This window comes from Apteryx rowi, unplaced genomic scaffold, assembly GCF_003343035.1.
Source record: "Apteryx rowi isolate R43461 unplaced genomic scaffold, aptRow1 scaffold_208, whole genome shotgun sequence".
Lineage (NCBI taxonomy): Eukaryota > Metazoa > Chordata > Aves > Apterygiformes > Apterygidae > Apteryx > Apteryx rowi.
In genome coordinates this window covers 1,268,887-1,291,756 of record NW_020448397.1, presented here as the reverse complement: position 1 = coordinate 1,291,756, position 22,870 = coordinate 1,268,887, and the positions used below count along the sequence as shown (strand labels likewise).

The 22,870-nt window shown below is 35.2% G+C and overlaps 1 protein-coding gene across 1 annotated transcript in view; it reads right to left on the bottom strand.

Moving 5' to 3' along the window:
* The window catches only part of LOC112965249 (contactin-associated protein-like 4), a 233,587-nt gene that overhangs the window by 51,967 nt on the left and 158,750 nt on the right, over nt 1-22,870 (bottom strand). Inside the window, exons 7-11 of the mRNA XM_026064067.1 lie at nt 21,841-21,984; nt 19,082-19,343; nt 12,007-12,156; nt 5,834-6,005; nt 1,835-1,941 (exon numbers count right to left, since the gene is read on the bottom strand). Of these exons, the coding sequence (XP_025919852.1) occupies nt 1,835-1,941; nt 5,834-6,005; nt 12,007-12,156; nt 19,082-19,343; nt 21,841-21,984 (835 nt within the window). The remainder of the gene's footprint in view (nt 1-1,834; nt 1,942-5,833; nt 6,006-12,006; nt 12,157-19,081; nt 19,344-21,840; nt 21,985-22,870) is intronic.

Sequence of the window (22,870 nt, the reverse complement as noted above, 5' to 3'; positions counted from 1 at the left end):
AACACAGATGCTTCCATCTGAACATGAGAAAATACTTCTTCACTGTGAGGGTGACAGAGCACTGGAACAGGTTGCACAGAGAGGTGGTRGAGTCTCCTTCTCTGGAGATATTCAAAACGCGCCTGGACGCGATCCTGTGCAATGTGCTCTAGGTGACCCTGCTTGAGCAGGGGGGTTGGACTAGATGATCTCCAGAGGTCCCTTCCAACCTCAGCGATTCTGTGATTCTGTGATTCTGTAATATTTCCAGATCAGTAACTTATTTCTAGGCTTATAACTAAAAGAATATTTATTTTAGAATTCAAGGGACATATTTTGCTTTTGAAATTGTACAGAAGTATGACAGTATGGACAAAAAAACCCTAAGACTATTAATTTGAAACCATTATTAAAATCACTGCAATCAGATACTAACAGGATTATATTTTTTATCCACAAATACAGTGTTTTATTAATAATAGATAAGCATCCCAGAAAACTTTGGCATATATTTTTCAACACTGAAGAAGAACTCAGTAACTCTTAACATATTATTATATTTCTCACAGAGAGTTCCAATCATTTGGAAAAGATGGCCTCCGTTTGTCCTCGTAGATGTCACCAATTTTTTGAATATACATTTTTTTCAAATTATAATGAAGCAAATCATATTTATCTTCACTTTGGGGGTGTCATAGATTTATACCATACCCTGTGGTATTCAAAAGCATCTGTACTATTGATGTCTTTTCCCTGCTACAAGGATTTACTTTTTCTTAAACATGTTATTTATGCCACTGCATTCTTTACAACTTAGGTAGTACAAAACAAGCAGAAACTGACATTGTAAAAGTGATATTTTAATACACAGTTTTTTTAGAGTCAGTGATTTTCAAAATATGTCAGTRTACAGACTTATATTTGTTTCATAAAATATGCTAACAAAGATTTTATAAATTGTGTATGGAAAATTTTCTCTGGACACAGTTATTCTTCTTTTTGATATGATAATGAGGGCAATTTTGGAATTTTTAAAAAAATTACCGGTACATTTTTAATAAGGATTTATAGTTTTTATATGTATATATAATCAAGGCTAGAGTAACAATTTATTCTGCTACCCAGAACATGCTTAAAGCAGTATAAATGTGGAGCATCRCCTGTGAAATTAGTTCAATAACTTTCAATTAGTTTAAGACAAAGATCAAAGTACAGTCATAGTATTGAGCAGATTAATGATATGTCCTTGTTCACTTTTCTTTTCTGAACATGTCTCCTTCTACATTTTCTTTTTTTCCTGAAAAAGCTTTTACCTAAATGTAATACCAAATTTTGTGAAAGATCAGTATGTGATGTCCTCAGCATTGCCCAACTCCTTTTTATTTATGCCAGCTTTGTTCCAGTCACCCTGCTGCAGCCTTCTCCTAATCTAGTCCCTGATTCAGCAAATTATATAAACATGTGCTTAAGGCTTAGCCTGTGATGACATTTACACATGCATGTAGTAACATCTCATTGTCTTAAAAAATAAAAATATACTATTTGTTGTGATGAATAAAGAAAAATTAAACACATTTCTAAATGATGTACTGATTCAGAGAGCAGATTTTTATCAACAGAAGAGGAAAATACTGACCAGCTTGTGTCAATTATGAAAAATATGGCACGAAAAGAGATACCCAATAGATCTTTCAACAGAATTTTGAATTCTCAAGGCCTTTCCTCAAACCAATTTATGAACATTTACATGACTGAAGGGTCTTGCAATATACATGATGAACACAAAGGTGTATTCTTGGAGAAGGAAAATATCATTTGGAAACAAAAACATAGTAAGAGAGCATCTTAGACTTACAATAATGGCAAGTAGCGCCTTTGTAACCAGTATTGGTACAGCTGCAGTAGAAGCTGTTCCAGGATTGTGAGCACTCACCACCGTGTTCACAGTAATTAGGCAAACACCTAAACAAAAAACAAGCAAGCATATTCACTCTTTTCCTTTCTCTGACATTGCACTTATATTTAGGCCAAAGGAAAAGAAATATATTTATATTATTATATAAAGGAAGTCTTCAGGCATATCAGGGAAGATGTCAATGTGACTACTAGAAAATTAATTAAAGAAAATTTCCCTTCATATTCTCCACTATTCCTATTGACTATCATAAATATACCAATTATGCAATAAACCTGAGAAAACTGAAATAATTAAAGTGTAACACACATAATTATTACTTACTGTCAATCAATTAACTATAATTTAATACAGATTGATAAAACAATGAAAAATTTGCATGCTGATAATTCACTGGAAAGTTTTGTGGCAGGTGTGATTTCTTCAACAGGATGAATCACAACAAAGTAGCATCACAGTAGGTTACTTTCTATTCTTCTAAAAATCCCAGAAAATTACAAAATGATCCCATAACAAACACAACCAACCACTGCTCCTCAGAGTTATTTCCTATTCTAAAATTGTGGCTATTTCCTGTTCTAGAAAGGATAAAAATACCGTAGTATGTCAGCTCCACCACAAGATGTAACTATTGGTAGAAAAAGAAAGCCATTTTTCATTCTGGTAATATGAGTGTAAATCTGGTGAAACCGTACTGATTTTGGTGGCTTTCTTCTGGATTTACAGTGGTTGACTGCAAAACAGATTTGCCCATAACTGTTTTATGGTTAAGACTGCAGCAGTCTCCCTAAGTGTAAACTATTGCATGAGAAGAAAAAAGTTATCTGTTCAATAACCACAATTGAAAATATATTGAAGTAGAACTGCATGCTTCAACTGATTGTTTATAAGCTTTTCGCCTTGGGAATTAGTTAAATAAAATTCTAATTGCACTGTGTGTACAGAAGAAATAGCTCAGAATGTATAAAAATTCATTGTTATTAATATTACCCACAAAAAAGAAGACGGACCAGATAATATTCACAGGTCTGCAAATTTCTTTTTAATTCATTCAAGAAACCTTGAAGGGTATTATTTTAAGACTGTAAAAGTCCAGCAGTTCACACATCTGTCCTGTGACTATTCAGGGCCTTTGTACATCCACTACTACTAAAGCTCAATTAATTTTGTTTTTCTTTTATGTTAAAAACAAAGATAAGAAGAGATTTCCACAGAAGATTAAAAATGTAAGCAGGTGTACAGCACTATAGGTCACTAAGTTTCAAGGAAATAAGTGACATTTTTACCAGTGAAAGAGCTGATCATGTACATATTATCTCACTCATACAGTGGATTTCTAAACCAAGTCTAGAGATGGTATATGTCTGAAGAAGCTTGGATTTGAGACACAAAAATGAGCTTTAGGCACTGGACATAAGTTCACTTTTGTATTAAGTAATTTGTTTAAATGATGCATACAAACGTGGATAGTAATAACTCTTAGGACAAACATTTGATTTCGCTTTCTAGGGGTATGATTGTAGTTATAAATAAATATATTTAGTTATTATAAATATACATCTCCTCTAACATTGTTAATACTCATAAAATACCCTATAGCTGCCATTCAGGACTTTCAGTCCATTCTCTGACAGCTGCCCCACTTGCGTATATTTCAGTCGTAGTTTCCATTGCCTTATTCCTTTTTGATAAATAACATCATTATTCCTACATTGCAAATAATTTACATGGTCTTCTCTTGTATTGACTCCCTGTTCATTTTAGTTCATCTGCTTAATAGTATTCACAAGATGAAAAGCTTAGATGAAATTGGTGATGTTTGAGTCAACTTTAATAGAATTGAAAACAACTTAGAGTATAATTTAAATCTTTTAACAATAAATTTTGTATCCTCTGTTTCAGAATGTATAATAGAAGATAGCCACTAATTAAGTCAAAGTGAAGCTATACAAATTACACAACTTTCATCAGCCCTATCCAAAGCGAGACTTAGAACAGTGATTCCTCTGAAGAAACTTAAGTTTCTGCCAAAAATTTCTGATACTTCTGGAGTAAAAGGTAATTTCTGCATGCATCACCATGTCTGCTTAAAATAAAAAGCAGTGGATCAAGCATATTACCTGACCACATATTACTCGGTAATATACTTTTACGCGTATGACATCTGCAAATGATGCATAACTTCAAAGCAGAAGATTAATAATAATCAAAAGCTAATATTCAAAAGAGATCACTGAACCAGAACACAAATATACTTTTGTCAAAGAAGAAAAATTGAAGAACTTTATATGCCAGCTATCTACTAAAGACATTATCTGCACACTGTTTACCATAGTTTCAGACTATGGAAAAAGATATTTTGAAAAGAACAATGTTCTTTTCAAAAGTTGCTGTAAATTTCATTATTTTTATTTCTTCAGTCTTTAGTTAAAAAAAAAGAAAAAATGTTCAAAAACTTCCCCAGTGCCAGTGTCTTTTTTTTTTTTTAAACAGATAAAACGATTTATTTGGGGATTATTTGCATGCCCAAGAGGTATATGAGTAATGCAGCATTATACAGATATTATATAATGAAATGACTAAAGTGAAGGAGCATGTGAAGAGCAATGACTGGAAAGAGTCATAATAATTTATGTATAGGAATGGAATTTGGAATTTTATGGAACTAAGAAAATAGAAAATAAGAAAATGACAGGGAATTTTTGTTTGCTTCATTTTAAAGAAGAAGAGGCTAATAAATTATGCCTGACTGCTTAAATTAATGATTAAATGACTACCTATGAGAACCTTAAATCTGATAAAGAATATTCTCTCTATAAATTGACTGTATATATATGTATATATGATATATAAACAATATATTCATTATTTTCAGTTTATTTTATACTGCATAGAGATTCAGATCACTGTGCAAACAGTAACTTTTACATGTGTTTATACATTTTAAATGTGTAAAGCTATTACATTTAATGGTCCATTGTTTCTATTACAAAAATCATGGACAACTCCAGAATTTGGGTGGTGCTTCAGCATTTGGAATTGAAGACGCAAAGACTCTAGTAAAGATTCAAAGATGCAAGGACTGAAATGATAATTATTTTTGTCAGAAGAGGAATGAAAAATTACATTACTTTTTATCTTTAATTTTCTATCATATGTTCTTAATTTAAAATGAAAAATTATTTTCTTCACGAGAGGAATGAAAATATGGAAGAAAAACATGAATGTCCAGAACAAGTAAACAGCTTGGTGGACTATTAGATAACCAGAGGTTCAGCAACAAGCCACATTTAGTCCTGGCATCTTACAATTATAAGAACACATTGTGAACTTACAAATTAGAAAATAGAAGAAGACAATGTGTGCATGAAAATGTAGATCACAGGAAAAGCAGAAAAGATAAAGAAATGATTTGCTTACCCTCAGCTGTAGGGAAGATTTCTACCATTGAGAGCATAATGGCAAAAACCCTGATTACATTATCTTGGGGCACCACAGATATGTAGAAGTCATTCTAACATGAGAACATTTTCTCACGAATGTTAGGGCACACAGAATGAGACAAGCTACCTATTACAAAACTATTTAATACACATAAGTAATTTAGCAATTTTGTCAGAGGCAAAGAAGAAAGTATCTTTTCAAGGGGGATTTACAGTCAGACGTAGAATTAGTTTGATAAACAGGAAGTTTGTTCCAGATGAGGAGCTGCAGAGAATCAAAAACCTCAAATAATTTTAACCTCAGTTTCTCTAATTTTATGTGCAAGTGGTAAATCAGTAAATGGAAATTTTCTTTCCATGATTGTGCTAAATATACTGCAGTAGTTCTAGACTTTTGACCACTTGCGAAAGAAAAAGCATGTTCTTTATCACCCAGTCAATATTTGAAACAAATCATTCAAATAAATAAATGAATGATTAGATAAGATTTTCTTACCTGTCTATGAGGCCACATAAGTCTATCTGCAGGTCACTGAAATTGCCAAAAACGTTTTGCTGAACTGAGATTATATCCACAGCTTTGTTACCAATAGAAATGAGTTGCATACAACCTTGAAAACCAACAAATGAGCTGTTGCAATCAGTATTGTTTCCACCATTAGGACAGCCTGAAACAAGTAAAAAACCTGGAGCTGAAAAAAATTATTTTGTTGAAAAAGCTTATATATTCCAAAAGTAGACCCAAAATTCATAATTTCCAGATGTTGTAAATTCTGTGAGAGGAAAGGTTTAGCCAGAAGCTCTTCTGATTAGGCTTGGTGGTGGAACAGTAAAGATAGACTTCTACTTGGTCTTATTGCTTTAAAAGTATATGCAATACCATCATTAAAAATTAGGATAAAGGATAATTCAAACAGCAGTTCAAAACTAAGGAATGGAATCAATATGTAAACAGATTGACTGACTGATCTTAGTCATAAATGTTAGTTTACAATACAAGGTGAACATGATTTGAACAGGCTTTAAGTCACAAACCAAGTCAAATAAGATATACAATGAGCTACTAAATATGGTGATCTTTATTTATCTGTATAATCTTACTGTTTCTGTCATTTTTAATAATATGAATGCACACATTTATTACCAATAAAACATAGAAATAAATTCCCCTGAAAACAGATAGAAAAAAAAGCTACTGTGAGAAAGCTGCTATAGAGATAGGTAATAGTGTCCAGTTCATAGTTAGAATGTTGTAAGCAAGTTTAATCATGTTGACCTTTCAGGTCACCTTTTMTAGGAAAAAAATCATGTAGTCTTCCAGTTGACTTGAAATACAAATGATAGTAAGTAAGGGTAAGGATCAGAGGACAGATCGGCACAGGTAATGTTGCAGTATGTGTATGCTACAGACTTCCTGATGAAGGAGATAGATAAAGTCTTCTTTAGGTTGTTGAAGAAAGCCTCACAATCACAGACCTTGGTATTCATGAGTGACTTTAACAACCCTTGCATGTGCTGGAAGGGCAGTACGGCTGGGTGCAAGCTATCCAGGAGATTTCTGGAATGTACTGATGACAATTTCTTGTTGCAGGTGATTGATGAACCAATGAGAAGAGGTGCTCTGTTGGACCTGCTACTCACAAACAAGGAAGACACAGCCAAAGATGTGAAAGTTAAGGGCAGCCTTGGCTGCAGTGAGCCTGAGACTGTGGAGTTTAAGATCCAGAGAGAAGCGATCAAGACAAAAAGCAGAATTACAACCTTGGATCTCAGATTTTGGCTTGTTCAGGGACTTGCTTGACAGGATCCCATGGCAAGCTGCCTTGGAGGGCAAAGGGGCACCGGACAGCTGGCTAATTTTCTAGGACAACTTCCTCAGACCACAAGAACAGTCCATTCCCATGTGCAGAGTTGAGCAAGAGGGGTAGAAGGCCAGCAAGGATGACCATGGAGCCTCTGACTGAGCTCAAAGACAAAAAAGAAGTGAACAGAAGGTGGAAGCAGAGACGGACTATTTGAGAGAAATACAAAGACATCACTTGCATGTGTAGGAACAGAGTCAGGAAAGCCAAAGCTCAGCTGGACTTGAAACTAGCAGGGACATGAAGGGCAACAAGAAAGGTTTCTATCACTACATTACTAGCAACAGGAAGGTTAAGGAGAGTGTGGGCCTATTGCTCTGTAGGGAAGGGCACCTAGTAACAAGGGATATGGAAAGGGCTGAGTTGCTCAAGGCCTTTTTTGCTTGTTTTCATAGGTAAGACTTGACCTCAGGCTTCCAAGTCCCTAAATATGCTAGCAGAGTCTGCGGGAGTGAAGCCGTACCCACAGCAGAGGAAGAAATAGTTAGGAACCACTTAATCCATAGGGCTAGATAGGATGTGTTGGAGGGTGCTAAAGGAGCTGGCTGACATCTTCATTAGTCTTTATCTTAATTTTTGACATGGCAATCCAGGGAAGTTCTTAATGATTGGAGAAAGGGCAGATGTCACAAGCATCTTCAAGAAGGGCAAGAAAAAGGATCCAGGGGACTACAGGCCAGTCACCCTCACCTTTGTCCTTGCAAGGGTTATAGAGCAAGTCCTCTCAGAAACTCTTTCTAAAAATATGAAGGACAAGAAGGTAACTGGGAACAGCTAACATGGATTTACCGAGGGCAAATAATACCTGACAAAAATTGCCTTGCTTTCTTTGATGAGGTGACTGGCACTGTGGACAAGCAAAGGGCAGCGAATATGGGATATAGGCAATGAGATATGGGTGGATTCAGTGAATGATCAGTGTTGCAAAGTCCAGCTGATGACCAGTAACCAGTGGTGTCTCTTCAGGGATCAGTGCTGAGACCAATACTTTTTAATATGTTTGTTAATGTCCTGGATAATGGAATGGAGTGCATTCTCAGCAAGTTTGTGGATGATACCAAACTGGGGGCAGTAGCGAGTATGCTGGAGGGCAAGGCTGCTATTCAGATGCAGCTGGACAGGCTGCAGAAATGTGCCGATAGGAACCTCATAAAGTTCAGCAAAAGCAAGTGAAAGATCTTGCATCTGGGATGGAATAACCCCATGCAACAATGCAGGCTGAGGACCAGCTGCCTGTGAAGCAGCTCCACAGAAAGGACAGAAAGGTCCCAGTGGACAATATGTTGACCGTGGAGCATCAGTGTGTTATTGCAGCACAGAAAGCCAATGGTATACTGGGCTGTATTAGCAAGAGTGCAGCCAGCAGGTCCAATGAGGTCATCCTGCCCCTCTGTTTGGCAATTGTGAGATGCCATCTAGAGTACTGTGCCCGGTTCTGGAGTCCCCAGCACAGGAAAGACAAAGACATACTGGAGCAAGTCCAACAGAGGCAACCAAGACGGTCAGGGAACTGGAGCACAGGGTGTATGAGGAAAGGCTGAGAGAGCCAGGCCTGTTCAGCCTTAAGAAGAGAAAGCAAAGTGGAGATTTTACTGCTGTCTACCACTACCTGATAGAAGGATACAGAGAAGATGGAGCCAGACTCTTTCCAGAAATGTACAATGACAGGATAAGAGGCAAAGAACACAAGTTAGAAATGGCAAATTCTGATCAGATATTAGCAAAAAAATATTTTACCATGAGGATGGTCAAACACATGAACAAGTTGCCCAGAGAAGCTGTGGGATCTCCATCCTCAGAGTCGTTCAAGACTTGACTAGACACAGCCCCCTGCACAACCTGATCTAATCAGACCTGTTTTGAGCAAGGGATTGGACTAAACAACCTCTGGAGGTCCCTTTCCACCCAGATTATTCTATACTTCAGTGATAAACATTTTGTAAGTATCTAACATTGTTCTTTATCTGTTGTATTACTGATAATGATCTGAATGGTACTGTTCACTGCAAGTTAATTACACATCGTTAGTAAATCAATAAACTGCTTCGATCCTGATTTGATTTAAACCATGTAAGCTGAGCAGTTTTTACCTGTGACAAATGAACACTACATGACAACATGTGCCTGAATGTTTTTTTTTTCTTTAGCTTTCTTCTGGTGGGTAATATTGCTTCTGGGATGATGCACAAGGGCAATACTTTGATCTTAAATAATACTGCATTCAGGTTCACATCATTCAAAGAGCTTCTTGTTTCATAACATTAGCAAGCAGTGGCTTTCAAGACATTTATCTGTTCTGTAGAGCTAATGGGCACTTCCTAAAGTTCTGTAAAGACAGTACAGAGGTTTACTCTACAGGAAAACAAAATGACAATGGAAACTTGTATATCCATTCAAATGAGTGAAAAAGAACATAAAAAGTATTCATGGTTTTCAAGAAATATAAAACAGAAAATGAACTAAGACTTCAATGAAAAAAAAATCAGTGTCTTTTTTTCTGATAAGGAACCAAACTGTTTCTAAGGAAACTGTTTATTAACTTCTTTAACCACTTTAAGAAAAAGGTGTTATTTGCCCTTGGTAAATCCATGTTGGCTGTTCCCAGTTACCTCTGTTGGACTTGCAAAAGTCCAAGCAGGAGAGCAGTAACCTTTCAGTCCCACACAGTTAGACAGATCAATGACAGTTTAACCATATGCTCTACACAATTCTACAACAAAATGTTAATAATTTTTTTGTTATTTGTGGTGAAAAATATGATACTCATTTGTGAATGAAATATGGAGTCCCTACTTTTAAAAAACAAATAGCCAATAAAAACTAAGACCTCTTTGACACTTGTTACTCTGCAAAAATCTCAAGATTTTTTTCATATTGTCTGTCTTTTAAAACATTGTGTCTTCTAATTCTATTATAGAAAATGCAACTCACTCATTAATATTAATGAAAGTGGGGTTCCTTATAGTTGTGGGCTGTGCATTAACGAAAGAAAGAAAGCCGTTAATAATGACATATGCCTAATGTGCTTATTGTATTTTTAACTAATCTCTTTTTGCCCTCATAGTTGCAATGAATTATTATTCCAAGAACTGAGAGATGCAGCATGTCCTTGATGATAGCATGAGTAGCACTTGTGCTGACATCATATACCAAAGAATCTTCATGATAATTACACATTTTCTCAGGTAAGCATACATACTTCTCACATAATTTGTACTCCTTAAAACAAGCAAAATAACCGTTATGTCTCTCTGGACAGTTCTCCTGGAAGGCTTGTATTCACATATTAACAACCAGCACACAGAAACATAGTACGCATTTTAACAAACTTAGAAAGAAAGTCAAAATGCATTGTTTGCATTTTGGCAGTGGCATATGACATAAAATTTTAATAAACAGTCTTCTAAACTCAGAAGCTTTCTACCTGTTTTTCCCCAAGTTGTATGACATGCACAAGCTGTTGATTTGATGAGAAGCTGAAGAGTGGGTATGAAATTAGCACTTTCAATGTTCTTAGCATTAATTTGCCCCCCAAAGATAAATAGAAATGTCCTGCTGTATAACTTAATTGGATATGCTGTTTTTTGCAACTGCCCACATTCATCCTGATCTGTGCACCTCTGCCATCAGCCCTGCAATATTCACTGGTGCAAATCACAAAATAAGAGATGTGGGAACCAGGACCAATGTAGAAAGAAAGAATTAAAAAATGTTTCTCACTATCCAAAGCCAATATTATATATCTTTCTCTGATTATAATCCAGAGCAGAGGGTTCCATTATCTTTAGTAGAAAAGGCTAGATGCCAAGTTTGAAACCATCTCAGAAGTCATATGGATGTTCTTGTAGATCTAGTTTTAGATCTAATTTTGTTCCTAGATCTAATTTTGTCTTGTGAGCATACAGTTTATTCACAGTCCATTTTTTCAAGGGAACTGATCTGTGGACAATCACTTGGTTCATAATGATTTAGGGTTTTTTGTGTTTGTCACTTTTCTCAGGAATTGGAATTGTTAATAAAGCATTCCGTCGTCAATTCCAAAGCTCACAGGAGACAAAGCATTTGGCTAGTGTTGAATAATGTATTCAGATACTGTATAACATTGCTATTATGCAGTCCATTCTCAACAGATTCAGGTTCATTACAACTTGTACAATGCTATTGGTAAAAATGTGTGTTTAATGACAAAGTTACTTGGTGACATTCCATGGCCTGCCTATGAAGGGATTCAGAAACAAAAAATGCACATATCCCTAGAGAAATGGGGGCATCTAAATCTAGCTTTTAGGCACAAGTTATATTCTCCAAACATACTAAAGTGGTGGTACCGTGATAAAAGCCAATTTTTAAGAGTATATTATGCATTGGATACATATGGACCTAGAGAGGATATTTGCACAAGTAAATAAACATGCATTTTAAGTGAAAACCTGAAGTGAACCCAGTGGAAGATTCTCACAGACATTGATCTAGCAACAAAATGTGTGTGTGGCATGAGAGATTGTCAACCTGTGTATGACTGTCTGTTTGTCAGTCAGAACTATCATTAATTATTAAAACAGCATGATACTAGAAAACTGTGTTCTAAAAAGTGACCGAGGATTTGAGTGGTGATTTATTCTACCCAATATTACAGAACTTTGAGGAAACACAAGCACTCAAAACTCATAGCAGTACCTGAAAAACCCAAGCTGGGCAAAGAAGACTTGAGGCAAGCCTATTCATTCTCATCATTTAATTAGATATGTCAGGAAAATTTATGTTTAACTGTGGGATATTGCCAGCATAAATAAGCAACATATTTTACCTCCAAAGTAGAAAGTATCTCCTGCATAAATTTGCTGAGGTATGGAGGCCTGAGCAGACAAGGTCACATCATTGTCCACTATTACACTGATACGATTCCTTTTTGCAGAGAAAGATACAGAATGCCACTGTCCATTATTTAATCCAGCACCTAAGAGAAAAATAAAAAACAGAATGGAATACATACATCCAATATTTGTTATACTAGCTGAACAATATAGACTTTAAAGGAGAAGAAACTATTACAGCAATCTGTAGCCTATGTAACAACTCAGAGTGAAAATGAAAGAAAAAATGAACAAAGAACACAATGTCTTGAGTGAAAATAGAACATGCATCCATTCATTTTCTTCACCTTCTGATAAGGAAAAATAAAAGTGCTTCAGTGAATAAGGAAAACCTGCAGTTACAATGTTCCTAATTATCAGTAATACATCCATTTAATATAGTGACTGTGAAAAGTGTCCTCTCAATCTAAGAAGGTTATCATTAAGACATCATGGTGATGACTGATACAATATTTTAAACATAATACACATTTTAACTGCACTATTACAAGGGTTTTCTTCATCTTTTAAAATCAAAGGTAGTCATTATATTACATCCCAGTAAAATAGAAAAATCCTATAAATGCTAAAAGATTCAGCAACTGCCATGTCAATATCACAAGATTGTTTTTTCAGTTGTCTGTTTTACATGAAATGCATGGGTAAATTCTGGAGCTATTTGCTGAGAGTTTAGCCTCTAACACCAATTTACGCTACCTCTCAGTGAGTAAGTGTATGGTGCCACAAAGCAATAAGCCTAAAGTCCTGATTCTGGAAAGCACTTATATACATACTTAAATACATTTTGTTCAGGGCAGCATGTAAGAATGTTATTATATTTAAGTAAGTGCTTTAAGTCAATCATGTTCTTGGGCGCTGTTTGAACAGGGATGCTTCTTTTAGCTGAGAATACCACCTTTGAATTAGGTAACGTCTTTTCTCAGCTGCTGACTGTCTCTGATTTGTGATCTGTGATTTTCCTCTTGAAATTTCATGCATTTATATACTCTAGAATTTATTTGTATACTGGAAAATATCCTACCATTTAATGGATTTGTTTAAAACGGGCCAAAATAGAAGGATGAGAAGGTTCAAATAGCTAAATTTCGTCCATATATTGTTAACTACTACAGAATAAACACATAAGTTCAGCATACAATCATCAGATAAATGTTAGAATTGCATTAGAAGCTGAGATACACAATCTTTTAGAAAATGTCTCTAATAAATTGAATATAATATTAGACATATACAAACTTTCTGTTGCTCATTTCCTTACTTCAGCCAGTATTATGTAATACACACGAAGAAACCTTATCCTCTAGTAACACTAAAATTTTGTTCTATCCCCAGTCCAAGTGGTAYTATATGAAAAATACAGCAGGCAGATCATCTGATCTCTATGTGGCCCTTTCAGGAACCATTCCCCTTTCAAATGCAATGCCAGGAAATGCAGGGCCTTGTTTGAAGGTGTTCTGGTAGCATTCTGACAATTACTTATTTTAGCTGCAATCTTCCATGAGAAGTGGTATTTGAGGATGCATTTATTCCATGTCCAATCTCCCAGAAGCAAGAGCAGCACATTTACGTTCAGGGTGAATAATTACCAAAACAACTAACACCAATTTTCTGGATTAATTGGTAGGTGTATTTTCTACTTACGTAAACCTCTCTGTTAATGATATATATAGAGATGGACTTTCTACTAAAAGAAAAATTGGAAACCTTATTCCACACAATATAGTATAATATTAAAGCTATTACAGCTGGCTACCAAAAGGTCACCCATAGAAAGGTAATATTTTGGTAAAAAGGATTTATATAGCTCTACAGGCAATGTGGAGGGAGCGACTGCAGTTTTCCTACATTTTCAAGGTCTCAGACTGCTGAACAAGTCCCTTTGGACTGGTGGCAGTCAATATAATTTACYGTAGCCTACAGGCTAGTGTATTTTATGTTAGGGCTGGCATAGTACTGAGCTGAGGATCAAGCAAATGCCTTAAAGCTCTAGGTATGTTTTCATTATGTAATCTGTTGCAGCTCCACAGACATTTAAAAAACAGTGTAGATAAAGTGCTAAAAAAATATTACTGCTGCCTTGCAGGGTCAGGGGCATAGATGAGTCACACTTTATACTGAAGTTTTTAGACTTCACGGGTGTTATTATATATCTCCCCTATTATTTTTTAGTACTATTTTACAGCAAGAACTCATAAAATATATCAAAGGGTTCTACTAACTTCAAACCAAAAACTAACAAAGAATCACAAACAGATAAAGCATCCTTAGGTCTTTTATACCACTTTCAACCTCAGTGAACTACAGACACTTTTATCAAAAATCTAACAGGTATGTTAAAACAGAGAGTAAGAATAAGGTTTTTGTTTAGAGCACGGCAAATTAAACCTGAGAAAGGCTCTTTCCCAATTTGCAGTACTGTAATCAGTTTTCTTATATGAATCATTGTAGAATGATCCTTCAATAAGAAATTAGATTGTAAAATGAGCAGAGTATAACACGACTTGTAACATTGTATCTTTAACTAGTTTTATAAAAGAAAAAGATTCTCACACAAAGTATTTCCCTACCTGCTTATCTCCTTCCTCCTKTCTAGCCTCACTCCCCATCTACTAAAGTTCCAGCTTCTTTCACCTCATCTCTAAGATTAAGCAAGAAGGCTCTTTATTTGTTGAGGTAACTCAAGTGACTGATGTTTTCCTCAGTCATATCTCTGCAATATGCTATGTCTTCCTTTGGTAATCTAACAAAGCATTTTGTAATTTCATTTCAGTTGTAGCAAGGCCAATTGCTTTTAATTCTTAGTGTTGCTTCCTGGCTCATTAACTTCTTGTTTTGGTAAGGAAATCATTTTCTAAATATTGCAATATTTGAACAGCAAGATAGGTAAGAGAATGCCCAAACATAAAGAAACAGATTGCATGAATGACTGAAGTGGAAAAATATTTGTTTACAGGAAAATGGATCACATGACTTTCGCGATTCTTGTTTAGATTACTGTATTTCATCATACTGATGTACTCAATGATAATACGAGAGAGATTTTATTTCAGGCTGGCATGATTAGAGATACTGCACTCCACCGAGCTCAGAGAAGAGTTAAAACTTCTCAAAGGTCCCTTTCATTAAATCTAGGAACTGATGAATGCCATTGTGGTAGCACAAAACATTCCTGAGAAAACAGCTGATTGCAGCCCTGATATCAAGAATCTTAATTAAATTCATATTTGCTTGTGTAAAGGCATGGTATGACACTACATATGAATGATGAAGGTGAAGGGACCACTAACATATCCATTTCATCTGAAAATTGTGCTAATTGCTGCTCTACCAGGAGTTTTAAAAGTGCTTTACCAGGAGACATGTGAAGAAAAAATGGCAATTATATTATTAACGCATATTAACATAATTGTTAAACAAGATTTCCATTTATTCACGTTACCTGTACTTCCATCACTTTAATATTTAAGTAGCTAATATTTAAGTATCAAAAAAGGCTGTGTGAGATCTTGCAGAACAATGACATATAACTTTATGAAAGCATATATCAAAAGTCAGTGCATATAGCTTATTGTGAGATTAGTGAGAAGTAAAAAGCTTTTAGGTAGTTTAGAAATAATTTGTAGATTAGTCTGAAGTATAACCTCCAAATTCAATGACTGTTAACATCATTTAATTAAAAGCTGCATAGAAAGACAGGTTCGTATGAAGAAACTGAGTAATAATACTTCAAACATTCATACATTTTGTAATTCAATTTGGACTCATCATTCAACACAAATTAACTTTGTGTTCATTTCTTTTTTTAATGTATGTTATTTCTTTGTGAATATTTTATGACCAACTTGCAAAAGACGCCACAAAGGAAAGATATTAAGCAACCCTTCTGTAAAAGAAGGATACAGCTTATTATAGCTTAATCACTCAAGAATTAATATACCATTCTCCTCATTTTTATATGGCTGAAGAAATCTTTAAAAAACTGATGGTAATGAATTCTAAGAACTGTTCACAAAGAAATATGCTCTGATTTAATTATCAAATTTTGTGTCTGTGTGAAAGACAGGTCATAAGTCTTTGCCTGCAGGGCAACAAACCTGTCCAACCATCCATAATTTAATTACTCAATCTTCAAATACAGGCTTTRTTTGCTTCAGTGAATGTAGCAACAATATACACTTCAAAAGCTCAGGAAAAAGTTCACTGTATGGTTTTGCTAGATAACTTCTCAGAAGAGAATAAGGTATTTTTACAGTAGTTTCTGTCTTCACAAGGACAAACACTATTCCACCTGTTAGACCTTATGAACAGTAAGCTTAACGTAATATAATAATGTTAAATTCTGTTTCAGCATAGAATTTCAAGATTTTTTTTGAGGTGTTTCAGCTAATATGTTATGTATTTGATTGCAAGTTTGAAGTTGGATAATTTGCCTTATGTGCAGAAGTGCCACCACTTCAGCTGGTCTGTTGAAGTGACACTGCATGGCACCAATTTCTTTTACATATATCATCTAATCGAACAGCAATTGAAATAGCTCCTAAAAAGTCAAATACATCACTGTTAACTACCTACCACTGACATTCTTACTAAGGAACTGACATTTTCAAATGGTGTGCCTGGGGAAACCTCTTGTAATTAAAATGGTATTCTTTGTGCATCGGTTATTTTAGATTATAACAAATACTGGGGCTGATCCTACTGTCACCCACAGAAACAGGATCAAAGTATTTATGTAAATTTCAACACTATCCATGATCATTACTGGCTCACAATCCTTTCCTGAATTAAAATAATCAACTGTTTAAAATTTTACATTTAATCATTATACACCTGTAGAGAGATAATGAGCTCTGGAGTTATGTTTAACTTTTTTCTTTTTTTATTCCCTCACAGGAATTTGCATTTTGTGTCAGTGAAATAAGGAATTAACCTAAAAGAAACAAAGGTGGTATTGCTAAGGCACAGAACAAGGTTTTATGCCCTGTCTCCAAATCCCATGGCTGTTTCTTTGCTCTACTTGGTTCTGCTTTGCCCTTGTCTGCCTTACACTGCCAAACACACAAATTGTGAGCATTTTAGATCAGAAGTGATTCCTATTCTGTGTTTGTACCAAGATTCATTTTTCTTGAGATTTTCTCCCTCTTTTACATAGCCTTTTGAATTCTGAGAGGTCCAAGAGGGTTAAGTTTTTGATTTGTACTGCAATAACTGCTGTGGTTACTTACGGTATTGGTTGTTGCTCAAGAAGAACTTGCTTATAAACAGCATCATTCAGCTCTCTTTATATTCTTACTTGAAAACTCCCATGCTTTGGTTCCTGTCCTTCCAATGAATATACCCTTTACAAGAGATCAAATAATATGCATCCTAATCCTTTAAAGGTTTGCTGAGTACATTTGTAAATGCATTTTTCCAACTCCTGATTCACCTTTTAATTCAGTTCACATGTCCACATTACTGGAACTAACTTGGTTTCTTTTCCACTAGTAATATTGCTGCTTTATGAATACACAACATGAAAAGTATGTTTGTACCAAATCTAAAATAAATCTAGGATCAGCTTACTTTTTAGATGATCATCATTGTGTTTTCAGCAGCCAAGTTACCCATTGCTTCTATGGCATATTGCCCCAGCTACTGGACTCTGATCATCTTCTTTGTCCACGCAGTTCCTGCTCCAATCTCAGTCCTGTTTCCTCATCTTTATACATTCTGTGAAATCCCATTTATCCCTCACATCTCTCTAACGCCATCTTGCCTGTTGGGAACTCATCTCTCATTACCATTTTACCCTTCTACAACAGAGTGGTAAAATTCAATTTTTTACATAACAGATGAGAAACTCTGAGCTAGTTCTGATGCATGGAATGCCAGAGCATATTATACCATTTATAAAGCACTGCTAGGTGAAGGCACTGGTATTACCACACAGTGATGTTACTCCCTGTCACCATTTTTGAAAAAATTGTGGAAGATGGAGTAGTTGTCAGTTAACCTTGTCCTCCTCTTACTTTGAATGAAACAAAATTCTTCCTGGCTGCACTAGCAGTCTCAAATCAAATGATAACAGCGCACAGCAAAACCAAGGAGCCTCTTGGTGAAACAGGCAGTGCCCTGGCTCCCAAGCTAAATGAAAGCGTGACAGGGAAAGCTGCTTCTTAAGATTTTCAGCGGACATTCTCTAACATGACTGTATTTTACTACATTTTCTTCCTTCTCTTGTCCTTATATGCTAGTTTTCAAACAGGGGAATGGCTCAAAAGAAGAATAAAGGGCATGCTGTCTGGAAACCTCTGCTTCAGCCCTGGGGCTCCCTGGAAATCAATGCACACTACCAAGTGCAAATGATCTAGTCTCAATTCAGCGATTAACTACAAAAGTGACCCTTTAGCTCTCGGTCATTCAGCCTCCTCAATTCTCTATTTCCTCTTGTCATTACTATGCATCTTTTCTTAATATCAAATCAAGCTTTCCTCAGTTTTTTTTTGGAACGCAATCTAGTATTTGGCATTCTCTGCCCAAATTTAATAGAAAGCTCTTTAATTGACACCTCTAGGAAATAACATAACACAATATATATAATAATGTATAACTTTATATATAAATGAGTTACTTGATCCCTTGTGAAAACACTGACAAATGGCAACATCTTAACACCTCTGCTTGGTAGAGCAAGAAATTAACTTGTTTACATTTCACAAATGAAAAAACTGTTTAGCTATCTCAGAATACTCAGATTATACAGATGAACTTTACATATGCAAACTAAGGACCCAAGTCTGCAACCTATATTCTTACAAGTAATTTTTAAACAAATAATCACAGGAAGAAACACATATATGCATGTTTGACAGAAAGGAAAGAAACATTTGGGATTAAAATTCACATCAGTAAAGATCAGTTACATACACACTAGTCATAGAACCAAGTCACTGATGTAAGTACTAAATAACATGACTTATTTTTTCCTGCATAGGAATCTTTTTCTTCCCTCTCCATTTCTGTTACCTGCAGTGATGTCACTCAGTGCTTTCCCTGGTTTATAGAGACTCATTTTAACTTTTCCATCACTCAGATATAGGAGAAGACCACCTGAAGCCTGGTGTAGTTCAGTAGATAACAGAAGTCCCTCTTTGTTCCAGGTGCGAAACTGGAAACTGATGGACACTTCCTCTTGCCCTGAAGTGCCAGGCAATGCCAGGTAACTACTGGAGCTCAGAAATGTAACAGGAACCACTGGTGGCTCTAAACATGAGAAGGACATGTTGCCCTAGAAAAAAATGAAACAAACACAGCATTAAGAACATTTAGAGAAAAATAGTCATGGGAACTTTTGTATGGAAACCACACAGTTTGGAAACATTATGAATAGAATCTAATATTTATAATTCCTGGATGTGTTAGTCTAAGAATCAAGTATGAATATGTAAGAATGTATCATTTTGAGAAACGTTTACCAAATTGTTTGACCAGAACAGACTAACCTGCTTAGGCAAAGAGTGGCAAGAACCTTTGAGTGAATGAAGTGAGATCCTAAATTACCTAGGTGATTAAATGGTACTTCAGGGTTTACACAGGCCTATCTGTTTCTATTTGGCTCAGCCTCAGGAAGCATTAGAGATCTGACAGATTTCTGAATGTCAGATAAAATGCCACTGAATGCAAAGTTTGGTGCCAGTATTTACAGGGGTCTAAATGCTTGCATGCAGAGAAAAGTGTTGGGCTGGGCTACTGAGTGTTTGTGATAGTGTTAAATTTGAGGAAAATCATTTTGTTGGACCATGGAGCAGCCTTTCCAATTCAGCGCAACTGGAGATGTGCACTGACCTTAATTTTCATTTTCGCAAATAAGCAGAGAATATTGCATATATAAACTCTTATTACATTCAGATATGAATTTTATAAAGCAGAAGGACCTTTTTTTTTTCTAGCAGGTCCATATGGACCAGATCATAAGCTGTATTTAGGCACTTAACTTTTATTTTGTGTTTGACTCTTTCTGAAATTGCTGGTTCTTAGATACCTGAATAAACTTGAGGATGTGCTGGTTGACAAACCCTGAGGTTAAGCTGCATACGCAGTTATACTGAATGACATAAATAAGAAGACTGGAACAGCAACAACATATTTTCTGGGTCTAGTGTTAGAGTTAGTTAATACTTCATGACTCTTCCTAGTGATACAGGATGTACTTTGATCTAATGACTTGCTGGCATCATTTCAGCTATAACTAATTTGTTCTGTACAGATGATTACTAGAAGAATAATGTCTCCGGAAAATCAACAAACAGCTTTTAAACTTTTAAGCATACATAAAACTTTGACCTTATAGCACAAAGCTATAAAATCAGTTTAAGAAAAATACCCACTAGCCCATGGCATGGCAAGACATTAAAGTTTATCTGTTTTCACTTCATTCAAGGAAACTATATAAATAAATAAAAGCTCTGCCTTATGAACTCAACTGCAGAGAGATGAATAGTCAACTGAACTGACCCATACTCAAAAGGCAATCATCAGACTAATAAACCATGTTAAACACTAAAAGCTTACCATCTGCACATTCCCCCTCTGCATTATTTGGACAACTGCCTGACACTGTATCAGGCCATATCCTGATACTGGCTATTTAACAAGGACTCTGTGGTAACATACATACTTTCTGGTGCACTTGTGCTATAAAATATTTCCTAAATAGTTCTGGAAGTAGCACAACAGTTTATATTATTTGAGATAAAGATGATATAATCTTCTATAACAATAATTTTACAGTATCCTTTCCCCTAGTCCACCGAGACTCCTCTGCAACTGCCCTCCCCTCGACAACTATCAGCATCACAGACAGGATATTCTATGAGGGTATCTGTTTAGTGGATTTTGGAATACTTCAGATGACGTTCACATGAGAAATAAAGTAAATCAGAGGAAATGCCATACACCCATTTTTCTGGGACAGAGGACCAGATCTGATTGATCCTGTTTTGAATCCAAAAGATTTGGAGCTGGAAAGCATTTCACTTTTAGTTATTTACTTTGAAATTATTCTTTGTATCATATCTCTGTGGCTGCTGAAGATTTTAAATATTGCAAATAAAGATTGTTCTTGTGCTAGCTTTAAAGAAACAATGAACTTAGTAAAAACTACAGAAAACTTTTGTTAACACACATGATGGAAGTTAGTAAGTTATTGAAATCATTTCTCTAAATGGTTGGGATTTGTCTACTAGAACTGCTGGCTGTGTCACAATAAAGGCACTACACCTACCAACCTAAATTATAGCTCTTAAGACAAATGGGGGTATAAATTGAGCTTATTTATCAAACAGAACAACAGAACTTATTTATCAAAACTATAATGCTCTAGAGAAAATAGAATGTATCAGTGTCTTCAGCAACAGAATGTTTACAAAATGTACCGCTGGTGTTTCCACTAGTGAGGTGCAGAAATTATAGCCAGAGTTCTGATGATTTCAAATACATCTTACTGTAGTCACTTGCTTACCTGCACAACAATAAGATGTCAAACACACATCTAAATATTTGCAAAACAACTGAAAAATAAAATGCATCCTGCATGGTCTGCTGGATGAATCTCTACAGCAGCAGCAATAAAATATCCCATTTAGGCAATTCCTTGATTTGTCTTTCATTGAAAAACACAAATTTTCCTAGAACTGTGAATTTACATGTTGCATATGAAAGTGGCTGTGGACTTTTTATTTTCTTTCTTTTTTTCATTTATTCTTTTTTAACTGTGCATCTCTTACCACAAAGTAGATCTGAGATTTATGCCTCTTGGCCAGGTCAATAATGTTCACTCCATTACAATAAATATTTTCAAAACACCCATGAAAGTTCTTGCGTGACAATGTCCCTGATTTTCCAGGCACTGGGATCCCTCCAAAGCTGAGCTTAGAAAGAGAAGAGAAATCAATAATACTATTAAGTAATTTTCTAATGAAAGAGGTTACCACTAGTGTAAGAGCAGAAGTCAAAGACTGGCCACAACTGAATCCACTACTTCTTAGCTATTTCCTTGTGTCATATCTATGGACTAAAAGAACAGGCTAACAAAATGTAGACTGTATCAAATTATATGTATATATATATATAAATATTTTGAAATGTTGGCATTTTTAGAGGATGCTTTTAGCAATAGCTTGGATATGGAGTCTTGACAGTTTTCAGCATCAATTACAGTTGCGGTATCAAGGGGAAGAAGGACAAGGTTGAACAATGCTAAAAGGGAGAAGATAATTCTCTAACTTCTTTAGTAAATTTGTGTCTGACTTCTTCACTAAAAAAGGTCATCAAATTAAATTATTCTATGGCTGTTCAAACCAAATTAAAGGATTTTTTTTTTTTTAAATCTCAGAATGCTTAGTTAACCTGTGCAATTCCTCCATGTTGTAGCTTTACATACTTTCTGAAAGAGATTAGAAGATTTAATAAAAAATAAATAAAACAAATGCATGAAGACCTATTAAATTCAAAAATATCACTCTGTCTCAGTAAGTCCCTGAGGCAGAGAATGTTAGAGAGTAGTAGATTATTTTAGAAAAGGATTATTACATCGTTGACCTGAGTTATACTCTTGTCTATGTTTTTACTGTTGGGCACCATCACAAACAGGATGCTGGCTTGGGAGACCTTTTGAACTCAGCCATTCCAAAGCTATTCTGATTGACATTCAAAATGACTGTAAGAAAGGTCAGTTTAAACTAACTGAATTCTTATAATTTAGAACTAAAGAACATCCTGAAAATTTATTTCTGAAAATAGTTATTTAAATTTTCT